Source organism: Euprymna scolopes, chromosome 41 (assembly GCF_053919585.1).
Source record: "Euprymna scolopes isolate OS-2025 chromosome 41, ASM5391958v1, whole genome shotgun sequence".
NCBI lineage: Eukaryota > Metazoa > Mollusca > Cephalopoda > Sepiida > Sepiolidae > Euprymna > Euprymna scolopes.
In genome coordinates, this window is record NC_136522.1 from 61,362,083 (window position 1) to 61,381,995 (window position 19,913).

General features: G+C 32.1%; 1 protein-coding gene across 4 annotated transcripts in view; it reads right to left on the minus strand.

The window, feature by feature from the left end:
* Nucleotides 1–19,913, minus strand: part of LOC145266539 (PDZ and LIM domain protein 1-like) — a 200,352-nt gene that overhangs the window by 3,442 nt on the left and 176,997 nt on the right. For 3 of the 4 annotated variants that reach the window (XR_013864739.1, XM_080122314.1, XM_080122312.1), the window contains 3 exons: nucleotides 15,986–16,112; nucleotides 4,791–4,876; nucleotides 251–347 (listed from right to left, as the gene is read on the minus strand). Coding sequence is in view for 3 of the 4 variants with exons in the window: in XM_080122314.1 (XP_079978440.1) it covers nucleotides 251–347; nucleotides 4,791–4,876; nucleotides 15,986–16,112 (310 nt within the window). In the remaining variant the exon portion in view is untranslated. Of the gene's footprint in view, nucleotides 1–245; nucleotides 348–4,790; nucleotides 4,877–15,985; nucleotides 16,113–19,913 lie in introns of those variants that run through there. The other variant, XM_080122313.1, reaches the window with a different exon arrangement.

A 19,913-nucleotide genomic window follows, 5' to 3' on the forward strand; every position in this document is an offset into this window, starting at 1 on the left:
AAACAAAAAGTATTTGCGTCACTTAAAATAATTTGAGATGATTAAAAAATTTCATCATCACAACAATAAAGATTAATCTAGGGACCTGCGGTTATCAGGAAATCATCACTTTTGCTCCCAAGCACTTATGATAGAAACAAATGATGAATGAGTGTATGTAGACATAAAATATTTACCAGAAGATAGGTACAACCACTATGTTGGGACCGAGAATAAAATGTGTGTATGTACGTAGGCATAATATATTTACCGGTAGACGGGTACAGCCACCATGTCAGGACCAGGTGGCTGTGCGTGACGCCGAGCATGAATCTCGCAGTACAGCTTTTCGTCAATAACAAAGTAACCTTGAAAGCAAAAAAAGAAAAAAAAAAAGAAAACATACTTAAACATTTTTTTATAAGATAAAGGTTAATAAAATAGTTAGTTGAAAGATGGAGAATATTATAAGAGGATTGAAAATGATGAATGGAAGAGTTAGATGTGAATCTTTGGTTTACTTTTGCAGCTTCATAACTTTTGTTTCCTTTAATCTTCACATTCCATGAGCAATGTTTCTGATAAAGGGGAAAGAATTGCTGTTTTCTGGGTAGCAATCTATTCATATAACATTTATTGTTATTTCTGATGTCAGCATAGAACGAGTTCTCTCCCCCCCCCCCTCCCGACAAAGGAGGAATTGGACCTAGAATTAACTTCTATTCGTCTGTTCATCCATTCGTTTGTTCACACTTTTCTCAATAACCATATTATGGATTTTTTAAAAAAATTTTGCGCAAACATTAGTCATGATGAAAGTAACTTTTTGCCACAACAGATTTTCCAGGATAATTATGGTTGCTCCCTTAGGGACCATTATATGGGTTAAATTGCCCCCGAATCGTTTGTCCGTTCGTACTTTTCTCAATAACCACTCCTTAAATGTTTTTGAAATTTTTCACAAACATTAGTCATGGTAAAGTAAATTTTTGCCAGGACAGATTTTCCAGGGTAACCATTTTTTTATGAATCTCTAAATATTTAACAATAAAGTTGTGATTTTGTACCGATTACCGTAAAAACATATGTTAAATGTGTATATATTTTTTTCAAATGTAAAAACACATGTTAAATGCGTATATATTTTTTTCAAATGTAAAAACACATGTTAAATGTGTATATATTTTTTTCAAATGTAAAAACACATGCTAAATGTGTATATATTTTTTTCAAATGTAAAAACATATGTTAAATGTGTATATATTTTTTTCAAATGTAAAAACACATGTTAAATGTGTATATATTTTTTTCAAATGTAAAAACACATGTTAAATGTGTATATATTTTTTTCAAATGTAAAAACACATGTTAAATGTGTATATATTTTTTTCAAATGTAAAAACATATGTTAAATGTGTATATATTTTTTTCAAATGTAAAAACATATGTTAAATGTGTATATATTTTTTTCAAATGTAAAAACACATGTTAAATGTGTATATATTTTTTTCAAATGTAAAAACATATGTTAAATGTGTATATATTTTTTCAAATGTAAAAACATATGTTAAATGTGTATATATTTTTTTCGAATGTAAAAACATATGTTAAATGTGTATATATTTTTTTCAAATGTAAAAACACATGTTAAATGTGTATATATTTTTTTCAAATGTAAAAACATATGTTAAATGTGTATATATTTTTTTCAAATGTAAAAACATATGTTAAATGTGTATATATTTTTTTCAAATGTAAAAACATATGTTAAATGTGTATATATTTTTTTCAAATGTAAAAACATATGTTAAATGTGTATATATTTTTTTCAAATGTAAAAACATATTTTAAATGTGTATATATTTTTTCAAATGTAAAAACATGTTAAATGTGTATATATTTTTTTCAAATGTAAAAACATATTTTAAATGTGTATATATTTTTTTCAAATGTAAAAACATATGTTAAATGTGTATATATTTTTTTCAAATGTAAAAACATATGTTAAATGTGTATATATTTTTTTCAAATGTAAAAACATATGTTAAATGTGTATATATTTTTTTCAAATGTAAAAACATGTTAAATGTGTATATATTTTTTTCAAATGTAAAAACATGTTAAATGTGTATATATTTTTTTCAAATGTAAAAACATGTTAAATGTGTATATATTTTTTTCAAATGTAAAAACATATGTTAAATGTGTATATATTTTTTTCAAATGTAAAAACATATGTTAAATGTGTATATATTTTTTTCAAATGTAAAAACATGTTAAATGTGTATATATTTTTTTCAAATGTAAAAACATATGTTAAATGTGTATATATTTTTTTCAAATGTAAAAACATATGTTAAATGTGTATATATTTTTTTTCAAATGTAAAAACATATGTTAAATGTGTATATATTTTTTTCAAATGTAAAAACATATGTTAAATGTGTATATATTTTTTTCAAATGTAAAAACAAACTTGTAGGGCTGGGGATCTATAAATTTTAGTTTTACTATTAGTTAAAATCAATAAATATTTATTATCTCATTATTACTACCAGCGGTGGAAGATTTTGTTTTAAACAAATCAAATAAAAAGACAAAGGAATTGTTTTTGGCATTGGAAAATAGGCACACATTTTTCTGATTCCGATACCGATTCTGATGCCCCCAAAAGTTCCGATTTTTCTGATTCGTGATTCCAATTAATCGTCTCAACACTAATGTATCTATATATCTATAAAAGTGGGAATGTATGTGTGTGTGTGAGAAAGAGAGAAGGACACATCTCAACCTATATACTCAACAAATTCGATCTATAGACTTGAAATTTAGCATATAGGGTGTTCAGACATATGGAACATTTTTAATCCGTTTTTCATCCGAAAAACAGTGCAGCTAAGAGGTCAAAATTGAAAAATTGTTATGTGGTGGTGGGGGTGGTGGTGGTGGTGGTGGTGAGGGGGGTCGGATTTTCCTCTCTTTCTCAACTGTTTCATGAATGCACATGCACGGCAATGAAACATGACAACTTCTTTGTTAAGAGTAAGTAGGTTGGAAAACACTTTGTAAAGAACGTGTCAAGCTGGTCTAATGGTTATTGTACTTGACTCATTGTCTTTAAGTTTCAGTTTCGATCTCAACTCGAGTATTTTTTTGTTTTACTTACAAAAAGTGGACTGTTTAGAAAAAACATAATATTCGTATGTATGTGTCTCAATTTCTGTATGAATTAAAATATAATATTTGTACGTATTTTACAACCAGGCAACGCCAGGCGACCTGCTATATATATTTATAAAAGTGAGAATGTGTGTGTGTGTGTGAGGACACTTCTCAGCCTATATACTCAACGAATTTTTGCTCTACAGACTTGAAATTTGGTATATAGGATATTCAGGCATGCAGAAAACATTTTAATCAGTTTTCATCTGGAAAAAAGGGCTGCTAAGGAGTCAAAATTAAAAAAATTGGTACATAGAGGTCAGCGGATTTTTATCTGTTTGTCAACTGTTTCATGAATGTGAATCGTTTACATAACAGATTCCTTATGCTTAGAATAAATTGGCTTGAAAATACTTTTTAACGGATCGTGTCAAACTGGCCTGATGGTTATCGAACTTGGCTCATTGTCTTTAGGTTTTGGTTTCGATCTTAGCTCGAGTATTTTTTTTTTTTTTGCTTACAAGAAGTAAACTGTTCAGAAAAAAAACATAATACTCATATGTACATGTCTCAGTTTCTGTATTAATTTAAATATAATATTTATACATATCTTACAACCGGGCAATGCCGGGCAGCTTGCTAGTATATATATATATATGCTATGGTTCTTGTCCACATTAGCTGAAGACAACTCAATGAATTAAAAAAAAAATATTTTTAATTTAAATATTTTCTTTTTTTTTTCTTTTTCTTTTTTTACCAATACTTGATTTTACCTGCTATCATACACATTTCAAGATGCCCATTCAGTCATGAAGAAAACAATTTTCCGAACAAATAAATTTGTGGAAAAAATAAAATTACCAACTTTGGAAAGAATGAAAAGAGTTTTAGAATAGCGTCTTCAGTCTTCAAAAATTGGCCATTTCTGAGCCTTGATTTCTGAAATCACATCATGGTTGAAGGACCAAACCTGGTGTGTTCTATATCTACAAAAACAGTCTCTGTGTTGCAATATTTTGGACTAATAATGAGGGTATGGTCCCTGACAGCCAGGAGATTCTATTTATAAACGATGCTGCTAGGAATTGATGAATCAAATTAATTCACGTTCTGCTACCAACCAATCAGAAACCAGAATTGCGCCATAAAATTGAAACCGTTTCTGGAGCAACCTTGTATATGTTTTCTTCGTGTCAACACGGGAAGAATCTTTAATTCTGTGGCTTCCAACTCAAAAACTGTCTGCTGAGAACCAGTCACCTCCAGGACTTGTATAGAACAACTAACCATCAAAAACTGTTCTGAAACTAAACATGGCTTTCAACTCAAGAAGCTGCATTTAACGATTGGAGAAATAGGTAGCTCTGGGTAGTTCCTATTCCTATGTAGAGAAAGATAACCGTGCTAAGTTTTGTTGCTCTACTGCTATGAAAAATGGATCAAGGGTATTACTTATTGAACGCTCCTCATAGGTGAAAAGGTTGAGTAGAGAGAGAAAAAAAAGAAGAAGAAAACGTGAGTTTTAAATAGAATGAAAATAGGATTTAGAATACATAATCATAACAGAAGGATTCCAAAACGATTCAAGGGCAAATAATTCAGTCTGAAGAAAAGAAGTAACAGATTATATTAATTATTTCCCTTACCTTTCTGCTTCAATCCAACTCCACAAGTTACACATTTAAAACATCCTGGATGGAAAGGTTTGCCACCGGCTTTTACAAAAACTCCACTAGAAAAGGAGAAAAAAAAATGTCAATATATTAAAATATGTTTGTGTTTGAGCAAAATAAAAAATAAAAAGTATCATTTTTTTTTTTTTTTAAACAGTGAAAATATTTGTAAAAGTTACAATAGTGTGATATTATGGATGCCCTGACCCACTACCAACAGGAGGAAATGATTCATTAGCAGAAAAAATATATAAGAAGATTAGTAAAAAGATAACTGAGAGCTACTGAGGTCTTTTTGAACTCTTGAGACAGAAAAACACCTCACAGTCAGTGGTTAGTTTTCGAATTATCAGCCACTTCCCAGCCAACAGTGCAAGAACGGAAGTAGTCGGCTTCTATTAATCATGTGTGGCAGTAGTAACAAAGACAAAAGGCAAGTTTTTTTTTAGGATTTCTGATTCTAATTAGATAAATTTAGGAGTCAGAGTTAGTTTACGGAAAATTTTCAGTTGGCAATAGTTGTGGACAGTTTTCAGTTTGAGACAGTTTATGACAATTTGTGGTTTTGGGTGAAACTGAGCAGAGCTTTAGCAGATAAGATGAACTGATCAATTGACTGACATTAATGGTTTCAACAGACAACTAAAATATGGACATAAGTATTTGGAGGGTTGTTTTTTTTTTATATAAGAGAGTAACCACTTATCAAAGTCCGAAGGCCACTTTAGGATAAGGGTTAATGAATATCGTTAATGGTGTAGATTAGGTAGAGATTTTTTGTAATTGTATCACACACGTGCCGAAGAGTATAACTGATGGTTACAGAAGATATCAGAATTTGTGTTATCTTTTGTTTTATATTTTTATTATTGTAAGCCAGTATTTGCACCCTTGGCCATCATCAATGTGAGAGATGACGACATGACCAGAACAAAGGAGCTAGGTCACGAGAATATGCAGAAAGGGGGCAAAATTTCCCAACCAAATTCTCCTAGTAGATCTTTGGTCAGTAATGCTGTGTGAAGACGGACATCATAATGATAGAAGATGACTCCTTTTGTGTTGTTTAAAGAAGTTCGTTTTTGGGTAAAGTCAACATGGGTGTGAATATTGCAAGAAAGTATGAATGATGCTTTAATAATTTGAAAAAATATATATAACTTAAGCGTGGTGATATGTTTAAGTAATAATGATATGCATAAAGTAAGTTACAATGGTATAAAATGTATGTTCTGCAAAGCTGAAAATGGAAAGTACAGAAATAATGGATTGACAGAAGCAGGTTCCTCACTTTAACTCGATATTATCTTTATTTAGTAAAGTGAAATTTTTATTAGATTCATAGAGTTATGTGTAAATTATTTATTGTGTGTATTTTATTGGGCATACAATTAATTGAAATTTCTGCTTTTTTTGTTCAATTATGTTTATCGGCTGAGTCTAATGTAGCCATTAAAATATCAAAAAATCTGATTTGGTTACTTCTATTCATTTTTGTTAATAAGGACAGTTGTCTTACAATTTCTAATAATATTTACATCTTCATTTCATTTATTGAAATACTAGCAAGACCTGTTATCCGGCATTGCCTGGTGGAAACATGACAGCTCCAGAACAAAATTATTAAGGGACCCCCTCAAAAACAAATTAAACTACGTCTCTGGGAAATAGCAAACACTGGTGGTTGTGGCCCAAATGAAATCATCTGGCTTCCACTGTCGGGCATTGTTTTCCAGTGGCAGCTAGTGAAAGCCACTGTCTGTGATTGTCAGAACCTGCAGGTACTGGCTGATTCTAAAAAAAAGCATTTATGGGAAAAACATTATTACGTACTTATTTGTCATGCCAAAATCAGTATAACTTCCAAAAATTGCCCACAAGTAAAACATACCATAAAATATTCTGTATTTTCATGTAACAATTTAATAAACAAAACATATAAAATATCATTCTGTATTTTCATGTAACAATTTAATAAACAAAACATTCCATAAAATATAATTGTGCATAACAAACCTTTACATATATACATATATATACATACGTGTATATATACATATATATATATATATATATATACATATATATGCATTATATATATACATATATATAAGAGTAAATAGTTAATAAAACATGTTCAAAACACTTTGAAAAAGAGTGAAAAACATTTAATCTGAAAAGAAAACACTTAATAAGTTGATAGTCCTTAATCCGCGGAGTTTCGAAGAAATACTTTCCTTCTCATGCGGGATCGGATTTTGCATACAAAAGTATTTGATGAAACTGTAAGTAAGTCAAAGACCTTACTTGATAACAAAAAGTGAAGTAGAGGGAATATGGGGAAGAAAATGTGATTTCACGTGAATAAGAAGAAAAAACAGCAGTTTTCAAAGTTAAGGATGTTCGCTGTGTACGAACTCCTACGATTGAATGAAATCAGTGGTAGATAACTGCCTTCTACTGATGACAGTATCTTTCAAGTCAGCTATCGTTTATTTTCTTGGTATACTGCACACATTTTGTTCTAAACGTAGCTCTAGCACATCTTCTAAATGAATGCTTCTCAACCGGGGTCCATGTGGATCCCCATAGTACATGTAACATTAATATCAGTTCAGTCTTCCTTCAAGATAAACTGTTGATATATGTTCTTTGGTTTTCTTTGCATTACTAAAAAATAAAGGTAATCTCCAAAAATACCGTTAGGGCTTACAACATGGCCGCCAGAAGAGTCACGTGATCCGGTTGATCCAAAACATGAATCGCCGTATTACGAAACCGGAAACCGCAAATTTAAAGCAAACTTTGACAAACAAGCATAATAATTAAGTACAAAAACAGTTTTTCAATATCATAATAATAAATAATAGTTTATTTTGGAAGTATATTTCATAAAGAAAATTGACAACCCACTTTAAAAACAGAAATTACGAGTTTTATATATTTTATTCGCAGTTTTTTGTTGGGGGTGTCAAAAATTCCGCCTAAAATTCTGATACACCTAGTCGACCACTTGTTTGTTCTGAATAAAATACTTTTTATAAACACTGTTTTAACTAAAAACAACCTAAGATTGTTTCTCAGAGTTTGCCTATTTTTATAACAACATTATATCAACAAAAAATTAAATACAAACAAATTGTGATTGTTTGTCAAAGTTTGCCTTCAAGGCTGCGTTTTCCATTTGCACGATTCATGTTTTGGATCAACCGGATCACGTGACTCTTCTGGCGGCCATGTTGTAAGCCCTAACGGTATTTTTGGAGATTACCAAAATAAAATAAGCTATAAGGGTTCACCAAAATACATAAAAAGAAAAGAAAGTCATGATTAAAAAAAGGTTGAGAACCATTGGTCTAAATAATAAAATACTCTGCAGAAAGTAAAAGTGGTAAAAAACAAACATTAACAAATAAGTGTCTCCGTAGCCAATAAAATTTACTTTAACCGCATAATACTTTTGTGTTTTAACTTATTTGAAAGCGTTTATTCAGTTCTGAAAAGAAAGTGTCAACATAAGTCACAGTTTTGAAGCCTAGGTAATCGGTAAAGAATATAAAATTAAATCAAGGATAATTTTAAGGTTACCAGCATTTTATTTCTATTTTTACAGCATCTGTTATTAACCTGTTAGGTAAAAGTATGCAATAGTTGCAAAACAGTATCCCCTCCTCACGTTAATAATGGGTTTCTAAATAATCACATGATTATTTTAGTGCGCTTCAGTAAATGCATAAGTTCAAAATCTACAAATAAAAAAAAATAAGTGAACATTATTCATCAAACTGCGGCATATAGGTTTTGTGCAAACATCATCATCCGCTTGTAGGCAATCAGAATGAAAAAAAAATGTTCTAACAAATTAGTTAATGTGTAGAATTAGATGTGTAATGGAAAAAAATAATCAAACATTAATCATTAAACCACGACGGTCAACAACTACTCCTAAGAAAGACTTGTATCTAGAAGTAAATGTATGTTTGTGAATGTTTTAGTCTTAGCAGAAAAGCTAAACGGTCATCAGTTACGTAAAAGGGGTGGTCGATTCGTTTGCTGTTGTTATATGTTGAAAATTAAGTGTCTATTAACTGAAATTGACGTCATGTGAATAATTATTTGTTCTAGCAACACCATATTGTAATGTTCTGAAGTGTTCATTTAGAATAATTTAATTCCGAAATAAGAGAATAACTGGTCAATCAATCAGAGGCAATGGACTTTCCCAAGGGAGACTTTATTATTTTTTTTTCTACTACAGGAAAGATAATAGTATATATGTATGTATGAGCCAGTTATGGCTGGTGTAAGGAATAGAATCTGTGGAACATGTAGACTTCCTCCCAGTGTCGACTGCTGGCGGTGGTAGATCTAAATATTTAGAAGGAAAAATAGGTACCCCTTCTTCTAACGATGTTACGATTGTAATGGTGTTTCTCCAAGGATATAATGAAGTATTTTATTATCACGATGGCATGTGCCTGCAAAGGTGTTCGAAAGCTATATAAGATAGTGGCTATTAGCCTAGCTGTATTGAATTTGTATTTGGCATCTCTTTTTGCAAACCTACGATAATTTTTTTTCCAGAGGGGAATTCCTGCGGCTATTTTATTACCGTATATACTTGTGTATAAGTCGTACCTTTTTTCATTGTTTTATTTTTGTTTTTCCTTTTGTTTTTTTTTCTTTTCATTTTTACTTTTTATTTCTCTTCTTGGTGAGAAAATTCGGAGTGAGTAAAAAAGAAAAGAAAAAAACGAATGGAAAAACAGAAATAAAAAGTGAAAAAAGATAGACTTATACACAAGTATATCCGGTAATATAGAGATAAAAACCTATTAAGTCTGAAATTACAGCTGAGTCTAAACGTCCTATCAACATATCAAAAGATCTGATTTGGTTGCTTTATGTCCACTATTCATTTTTATTAATAACGACAATTACTAATATTATTTACATCTTTGTTTCATTTATTTAAAGGTATGATGTGTGAGAAATACTTAAAAACTGAATAGTCATAACATATTCACTAAACAAAGGAACAACATCGAAATTGTTCTATTGTCCTTCTCACAAACTAATTAGCCCTTATCTAGGAGTGACTTTTGCTCCTTAATAAGTGGTGACTCGTTAGTACATTAAAAATTATATTACAAAAGGCCAAGCACACACCATTAGGGAAGTGATGCTGGCTAAGTGGTTAATGGCAAGAACTAACAGCCTAGGTGTGCCAAGTTCAAATCCAGTTCGTTCCACAGAAATGCTTTCATTTAGGGATGTTGGCAACCTTCACATGGTCCATCGTATTCAATGAACTTAAACAAAGAATTCTAACTAGAAAGATATCAGAGAAACGGATGCCAACAATAATCATCTGATTCATACGGAATGAATTAATGATTATTGTTGGAAATAACAACAAGAACAACAACATGAGATACATTGTTTTTTATTTAAATAGTTTGGTTTTACAGCATATCAACCCTTTTCAAGTTATTTAATACCAAATCCAGTAATTTTTGAAAAAGTTTTTATACTATAAAAGTACTTTATATCTTCAAATATTTATTCATGGAGTTTAGTTTGGCTGCTTTGTTTTATGGTATATCAACACTTTTCAGGTAATAAATGCCGAATTCAATAATGTTGGGAAAATTTTTTATTCTGCAGGTTGTTTTTTTTTTAGATTTTTAAATAGTTTTATCGTGTTTGATGCATTTTCTGTCAGGGAAACCAGTATCTTCAGACAGCCTAATCTGGTAGCACCGGATACCCTAACAACTACTACCACTCCAAGCTAAAGTGGATCTGGGAGTACCCACAGTCCCCAAATGGAGCATCACCAATGAAAGTCTTTTAAACACTTGTACCTACCGACGTAACTACCCCCCGACAAACCCGACAAGCTACTAAATCTCATCCCTTTACAGTAGAGATCCCTAGGTGCAAGAAAGCCTTTTACTCCAATAGTTTCTTCCCCAGAACTGCGGGTCTTTGGAACTCCCTTTCGGGATTCTGCTTTCCCAACTGCACTGATATGCAGAAGTTCAAGTGTAATGTTAACAAACATCTTTCTACTCATCTCCCTTCATAATGACCCTGCTAATTAAGTCCCTGATAGTAGCCCCCCTGCTTCAAAGTGGCACTGTGCCTTGTTTGGGGTGAAAATTGAATAAAAAAAAACAAAAAAAAAACCCTCCGATTTTATATAAGCAGATGTTGCCAACTACGTGAAACTTTCTGTCGATACAGGGAATCAAGAGGATTTTCGAACGGGCCTCTTTTATTTACTTTACGCGGGTAGCATATCCTCGTTCCGTCAGCCATGACTGGATGCACGTTGTAAGTAATGCACCATTGTATATTTCGATCTTTCACACTAGTTAAGACTTCAAGGAATTATCAGGTTTTACAAGATGAATTTTTTCAAGTAATCTAAACTCTATATAATTGCCAATTGCTTAAAAGAACTTTGGAACTCCCTTCCGGGATTCTGCTTTACCAACTGTACTGATATGCAGAAGTTCAAGTGTAATGTTAACAAACATCTTTCTACTCATCTCCCTTCATAATGACCCTGCTAATTAAGTCCCTGATAGTAGCCCCCCCCCCCCTGCTTCAAAGTGGCACTGTGCCTTGTTTGGGGTGCAAATTGAATAAAAAAAAAAAAAAAAAAAAAGTCATGCTCAGAACCACTTTTTAAAAAAAAAAAAGAAGATTGAAATTTCTCTCCTTCGCTAAAAAAAAATCTTGTGAACCAAGAGACCACTGGTTGGGAACATCTAAATCTAAAGTATTTGTCCTTCAAAACAATCTCTCATGATCTGTGAAAGTTGGCTAATATGTAATCGACTTCCACCTACTCTTCTTTCTCTTTTCTTTTTTTTTTCTTTTCTCTTTCATTTTTTTTTTATGTACTTGTTACTTAATTTCTTTAGAAGATACAGAAGCAAGAGGCGGGGTGGGGGAGAAGATGAAGAAAGAAATAAAAGTTATTTTTGTGAAGAAAAATGTAGATTTTATAAAAAAAAAAAAAAAAAGAAAAAAAAAAGAAAGCAACTTCGGGCAATTTCTAAAATGTCTTTGGCAACTCACATTTTGGCAATTGGTTGGCAATAAACAGACTCTTGGAAAATCCTGTGCTAAATGATGGAGTTGGGTGTGTATGTAGTGGGGTAGGTTAACATACTTGATATAAGCAGTTAACCACCTGCCGGATTGACAGCTGTAAGGTCACGGGGTTCAGACTACTTCCTGTTATGAAAATATCTGGGATTCATTGTGATTACACTACTATTTTTTTTTTGCCGGTTGGAATTTTTTTTTAAATCAGTTAAACAGATTGGTAGTGAAAATGTCCCGATATAGATGTTTGATTTTGAGTAGCCCAGGAAGGAAAGCGAGAAGATAAGGAATGAACAACAAAAAGAAAGAAAGAAAAAGATGGGGGGGGGGGAAATATGAGAAAATAAAAATAGAAATATCCGAATAGAAAACATTACTAGTCTCTTTCTACTCTATCGTCATTTTCATTGAAGATTTTCGATTCATGGATTATAATTTTATTAATTAATTAATTGGCTAGTTAAATAGCTAATTGATTGATTTTTTTTTTAATCTTTTTTATATTGAAAATGCATTCCACAAAGTTTTTTTTTTTATATCTTTTCAAATTTCTGACAGCCAGGGATGCATTTTTTTTTTTTTTTTTTTTTTTTACTCATGTTTATCCTCTGATGAAAAGAATCTATCTTTGAAAATTCATGGGTTAACGATTTTTTTTTATCATAATTTCTTGTTTGAATTTTTGTTGGATTAATAAATATTGTAATTTATTCAATTTTTTTTTTCGATTTTTCTTGTTTCTTTAATTGCTCTATTTTATATCTTCAGCTATTTATTATCTTGATATATAATTTTTTTATTATTTCTGAATATATATATATATATATATAAATTCAATATGGCATAATGGAAAAATAAAAAGGTATTAATTAACACGTTGTGATATATGATTCGTCTTATGTAGTGTTTATGAGTATTAACATGTGATATGTGATTCGTCTTGTGTAATGTTTATGAGTATTAACGTGTTGTGATATATGATTCGTCTTATGTAGTGTTTATGAGTATTAACATGTTGAAATATGTGATTCGTCTAGCGTATATTTATAACAGTGCATATAACATTTAAGACCGTCTTATCTGTGATTGTCTAATGTTCTTTATTGTGGGTTCATGTGTGTATGCACATATTAACAGTTAATTGACATTGTTTATACAAGAGACGAACATCATTGCCGATGGCGACACCAGCAAAAGACACAATACCTCCATTCTTTCATGCGTCATGTAATCAAAAGTGCTTTTCTCAGAGAAGTGAAAACGCCAAAACCGGAATTATATATGGATATTTCATTTATCCCTGCTGGGGCCTTTTTTCAGAGTTGGCACGCTTTGTATACGACTACATCTTGCTAAGTCGCACCCTCCTGACTTCCACGGGCGTCACTGTCCAAAACCCCCGCCCATCCCCTTGTAGCAACCCCCCCTAATGAACTATACTCTCTGACGGATCAATGCTTCCCTGTAAGTTCTTCGGCCATAGACTGGCCAATCGACAGGCAGGGCGCATTGATCCTACTGTCCCCAAAAAGAGTGCAGGGAAGATCCAACAGTCAGTACAGAGCCGCGAGCGAAGACACACCTTCCTCTCCTCCTCGCCCAGCACCGACAGTCCGACGTGGACCTGACTCAAGAACTTCGAGCTCCACCACTATTATCCCGTGGAATAAATACTTGCAAAGGTTTAATGTTAAAAGGAGTTTGTCATTTTTTATCGAGGGTTCTAAAAGATAAATAATTAGCTGGGTTACAACTACCCCACTAAACCCTAACGTGTTGCATATCGAACTGATCTCCCAAGTAACTAAACTGTCGTCTCTCAAAATCTATCTTTTCCATTACGTCCTCACTACACGTAGCCTAAAGATCCTTTCCGGCTTTTTGTCACGTATTTTTGTTTATATTATCGTTAGCTTAAATTCTATCTACTAAGTTAGCATCAATTTAAATGTAAATAAATATTTATTCTGAATATTTTTATTATTTTAAAACCTATTTTAGCTGACAGAACTTTTTAGCTTGAATAATCATAATAATCGTCGACCAGCACATCTTTCGGCGTTGCCCGGTCAATATATAACACTACGTTATCACTAGGGCTATAACAACAGTATATTCTTTTCATTGTTTTGATTCTCAAATATATATCCGACACGGTTAGACACAGTTAATCAACCGAGAACCACATCACTCTATATAAAAGCATATAAGATATCAACGGATACACACTCGAGAGTCAAAACAATGAAAAGAATATGCTGTTGTCCTAGCCCTAGTTATCGCCCTACACCCTTTTATATAAATTGATGTCGCTGTTGTTGTTGTTGTTGTTATAGCAGTAGTAGTAGTAGTAGTAGTGGTGGTGGTGGTAGTAGTAAAAGTGGAAGAATATCATTTATATGTAGGTTGCTTTTGGTAACATTTATTTGTTGTATATATCCAACACAATCCGTATATATGCTATGAAGCCGGAAACATAACTTCATTGAGCTTGTAATTTGAAACAATTTGGACGATATTATAAGATATATATATATATATATATATATACCTTTTAAAATATATATTTTATATAAACTCATATAAACATGTCTTTATATTATGGTTAAGCTTAAATTCCATCTATCAAGTTTACAACAAGTTAACATTCCTCAGAACTATTAAATATGAATAAATATTTATTCTAAATATTTATATTATTCTAAAACATATTTTAGCTGACAGAACTTTTTGGCTTGAATAATTATAATAATCGTAATTATATATATATTTCAACTTGATTTATATACTTCAACTTAATATATATTTTTCAACTTAATATATATTTTTCAACTTATATATTTTAACTTAATTTATATATTTTAACTTGATTCATATATTTCAACTTGATTCATATATTTCAACTTGATTCATATATTTCAACTTGATTCATATATTTCAACTTGATTCATATATTTCAACTTGATTTATATATTTCAACTTGATTTATATATTTCAACGTAAAGTCGCGTTTCACCCAGCTGTAAAAATGCGAAGACGTTGTCCTTCGTGTTAACTTGTTCGACTTTACAATCTGACTCCCAACTCTAAACTAAAGTGATTACGTGTATTATCATACTATGTCGTTACGTCATTAAATCCACGTGACCAAGACACAAATCAGATAATCTCTCTTCGTCACGTATATTCTTTATGTTCTAACATTTATTTTCACAAAGTTATCACTTCGAAACTATTGAATGTAAATATTTCAGCTTAACATAACTTTTCGCATTTATACGTTTCTAAATTTTTTATATATGAGGATTGGTTATTCGTATTATCAGTTCCGATAAGAGTAAAAATACTTTGATAAGGTTAAAAGCTGAGGTGGACATATTGGGTCACGTGGCATAAGCAAAGGGGAAATAACTCAGTTGAAACACCATGTATAGCAGACAATTTATTCAGTAAACAAAAATAAATTGGAAATGACGTTTTTGAATTTTTAAGATGGAGATTGGTTATTCGTATTATTTAGATTCAGCGGACTACTATTCTCATTCTTAGTGTCATACATAACGTTTCGACCGATAGAACCTCCGACCTTCTTTAAGTGTCTCTTGTCAAACTCGGGAATGTTTCTGTCGAACTCTGGAATTTGGAAGGAATTTTGAACGGAACTCTTTATTTACTTCAGGAGGGAAGCATGCTCTTGTTCCGTCAGCCACGATTTGGTAAAGGTCCTAAGTAATTCGCAATTGTATTTTTCGGTCGTCTGCACTGAGAATTAAATCTTTCACCTTCAGGGGAATATCACTTTTACAATTGATTTTCCTAGTACTCTAACTACTGCGCCACGGGTCCTTGCAATCGACTATTTTTAATTCCCGGTGTTTTCCGGTAGACTAACAACATAATAATGAGACTATCTTCCCAGGGATTATCATCACCTTCTTTTTTGAGGGAAGGGCATAATCAAATTGATAAATTTGAGAATGGCATTTCAGCGTTTTGGCATTCAAACACTTCACATGTAGGTGTGAAAACGGATAAAAGATACTCACGTTACTAGCATGTCACAGCCTCCGCAATGCATGCTTTGTATCAGCTGCTGCTGCTTCTGAACGGCTTCGAAGTCGGTCTTTGGAGCGGTGACTGAACGGAACCCAGATGGCCGGTCGTTGGCGATGGCTGAAGCGCGAACAGGGTGGGGAAGCACGCAGGGATGAAATGCAAGAACAATAAGTCAGTAATTCTTCGACGGAGAAGAAAAACAAAAACATAAAAAAAAAAATAAACATTTTATCGTTATAAGTTTCATGAAACATATCTGTAAAGATCAGCGTTATAAATTGAATATTGAATTTTGGAAATATTATTTGTGTAATGTTTGAATTACATATTTCTGAGTAATGAATAAATAAATGAATTATAAAAAAATTAATACTTCATTTAAAATCATATATATATATATATATATATATGTGCATTTTGTTATGTACACATGTTTTATATATACGTTATACATATGATATATGTTATATGCATTATCTATATTCCATATTAAATGTTATAGCTAATATATATATACATATATGTTATATATATATACATATATATGTTGTATATATTGCGTATATGTTATATATATACATTATATGTACATTTCATATACATGTGATATATACATTATATATGTTATATGTATATATTCATTGTATGACATGTTATATATATTATATGTGACATATACATTATATATTACATATGTTATATATATTATATATTACATGTTATATATATATACATTATATATTATATATATATATATATATACATACACAATATTTATTACATATGTAATATGTATACATTATATATTATGTATTATATGTAATATATATATATATATATATATATATATATATATATATATAATGCAATTTGCAATAAGAAAAGCAGTGTAATTTAGTTTCATCGGAAAATAAAGCGTGGTAAAATACTTGTGCAAGAGCATATATATGTTTTGTTCAACGGATACTATATAACTTTGATCATCCATCGATATTTTCCGTTTAATAAAAACATTGAAAACTCATCCAGCAGACTTAAAAATATCAAATATGACGCATTCATGTGAATCATCAGCCAATGTATGATTGTGGCTAACAATATTGTGTAATATATATATATATATATATATATATATAATAAAAATCTTGATCCTGAAAATTTATTCAAATTTTCAACAAAAAAAACAAAAAAACTCTATAAATCTGTAAGAAAGGTATACAAAATTTAATTATTCAACAAGGAGTACAAATAAAACAAGAAAACCTGGGATAGCTTCCGTACATTTATATCTGATCTACCTCTGCATTCCATGTTTAAAAAGGATGTGTCCTCTATAGTATTAGACCTGACTGAATGGTTAATTGTAGGTATTGACCATTTCATACCCTCTAAAAAGTTTCAGCAAAAACCTAACAGCCAACCATGGTTCTCTCCAGAATGTGCTGCTGCCATTGCGCACAGAAATCACTTTTTCCACTGCTTCAAACGTAATAGATGTATGGAAACTAAAGCCGTTTTCAGGACTGCCAGCAACCATTGTAAGAAAGTAATAAGGAACGCAAGAGAGTTGTATGCTCAATCTGTTAAGTCTAAAGTAGCTGAGCAGCGGCTTGGTTCCCACCAGTTTTGGCAAATAGCAAACAGAATCCTGAACAGAAGCGTGTGCTCCATCCCAACTATTATCAATGGACCTGAGGTAATCTCGTCAGCATCAGACAAAGCCAAACTCTTTGTCAAGAACTTTGCAGCTAATTCTACTCTTTGCGACCAAGACCGCCAACCCCCAATATTTCCTCCTGTATCAGAAAACACGCTATGTGATATACGTATATCTGTACGTGATGTTGCGAAGCTAATCAAAAACCTTGATTCGAGTAAAGCAACTGGCCCGGATGGTATTCCAATTATAGTACTCAAAAAACTTCAACCTGAACTAGCGCCCATACTTACAAAACTGTTTAAACGTTGTCTTAAGGAGAATAGTTTCCCATCTCCCTGGAAAATCTCATCAGTATGCCCTGTATTTAAGAATTCAGGTGATCGCTCATCCCCCTCTCAGTACAGGCCAATAAGTCTCCTGTGCGTCATGAGTAAGTTGCTAGAATCTGTGTTAAATACAGAAGTAATCAACCATCTCAACAAAAATAACCTTCTTAGTGACACTCAATATGGTTTCCGTTCAGCTAGATCTACAGCAGATGTCCTTACAGTTATATCGCATTGGATTAGCAAATCTCTCGACGGTGGCAATCTTTCTAGGGCAATTGCTCTTGACATATCTAAAGCCTTTGATAGGGTATGGCATAAAGGTTTACTGCATAAGATCGCTAGCTATGGTATAGCTGGAAAAGTCTTCTCAATTATTAAATCATTTCTTTCTGATAGGTAGTAGTTGAGGGGCAAAAATCAGAAGCTCACAGTATTAATGCCGGTGTCCCTCAGGGATCCATCCTGGGCCCAACTCTTTTCCTGATCTATATTAATGATCTCCCAAATCATATCCTTACATCATTTGTAGACATTTATGCTGACGACACTACCATTTATGGTACCACATCTAAGACAGTAAACGACCAAGTTCTCTCCAATTCTCTCTCCTCTGATCTTGAGCACGTAGTACAATGGGGTAAAGAATGGCTGGTTACTTTTAATGCATCTAAAACCAAGCTTCTCTCTTTACATCATCAACATTCTGATCCACATCTGACATCAATTGAAATGAATGGCTCTCGTCTTCAGGAGGCCTCAAGTTTTGACAAACTTCTTGGCTTGACCATTACTCCTGATCTTAAATGGAACACGTACATCAAATCTGTTGCCAAGGCCGCTGGAAAAATGGTGGGATCTTTCTATCGATCCGGTAGATATCTCACTGCTGATGCTATTCTCTATCTATATAGGAGCCAGGTACGTCCAAGGATGGAATACTGTTGCCACATCTGGGCAGGAGCTGCTAGAAAGGACTTGGCCTGCCTTGATAGAGTTCAAAATAGACTTCGTAGCCTCGTAGGAGATGTCCTTTTCTCCTCCTTGCAACCTCTATCTCACAGAAGAGATGTTGCGAGTCTGTCTCTGATGTATCGTTATTTTCATGGAAAGTGTTCAACTGAGCTTCAATCTATGGTCCCCCCCTCGCCAAACTTTCACAAGAAACACTCGTCTAGCTATAAACACTATCAATAATTTCCCCCACTCTTTATCTGTGCCTAAACCTAAACGTAGATTCCATGAACAAAGCTTCTTTCTAGAACTGCATGCCTGTGGAATTGTCTTCCGTTTTCCTGCTTGTCGGCTGACTACAATATGGTTGTGTTCAAGTCTAAAGTAAATAAGTTCTTGATGAGCCGTTCCATATAAGTTATCAAATTTACCAAATTTTCATTACTAATGATTACTATATTGACCAATTTCTACTGTACACTCTTTAACCCTTATCCTTGAGTGGCCTCTTGGCCTTGATAATGTGGTGATGCCTTTGTAAAAAAAAAAAAAAAAAAAACCTTATTCCATGGAGTTTTGAAGAATGCAATTCTTCTAATTGGAGGAGAGAAGTTTTGCAAAATATTCAATAAATCTTGCAGGTCAGTGCCTTAGAGGAAACAAACAATATGAAATTTGTCATATTTGTATCAAAAAAGTCATTTAACAGTTTGAGACAGTTTATAGGGATTCAGTGAGATTGAGAAAACAAGAAACGAGAAAAAGGGAAATACGGTGAAATCCAGAAACTGTAAAGTAAAACATTTTTATATTTTTACAGCTGTTTCATCTCAATGAATTGTACAATCAAACGTATTTTGGGTGGGGGGGGATATGTAACGTCCTATGTCTACACTGATAAATCAGACACAATAGAGCATATGGAGGACAACATTCGGCGCATTATCGCTGAAATACAGTCTGATTTAAGGCATAGAG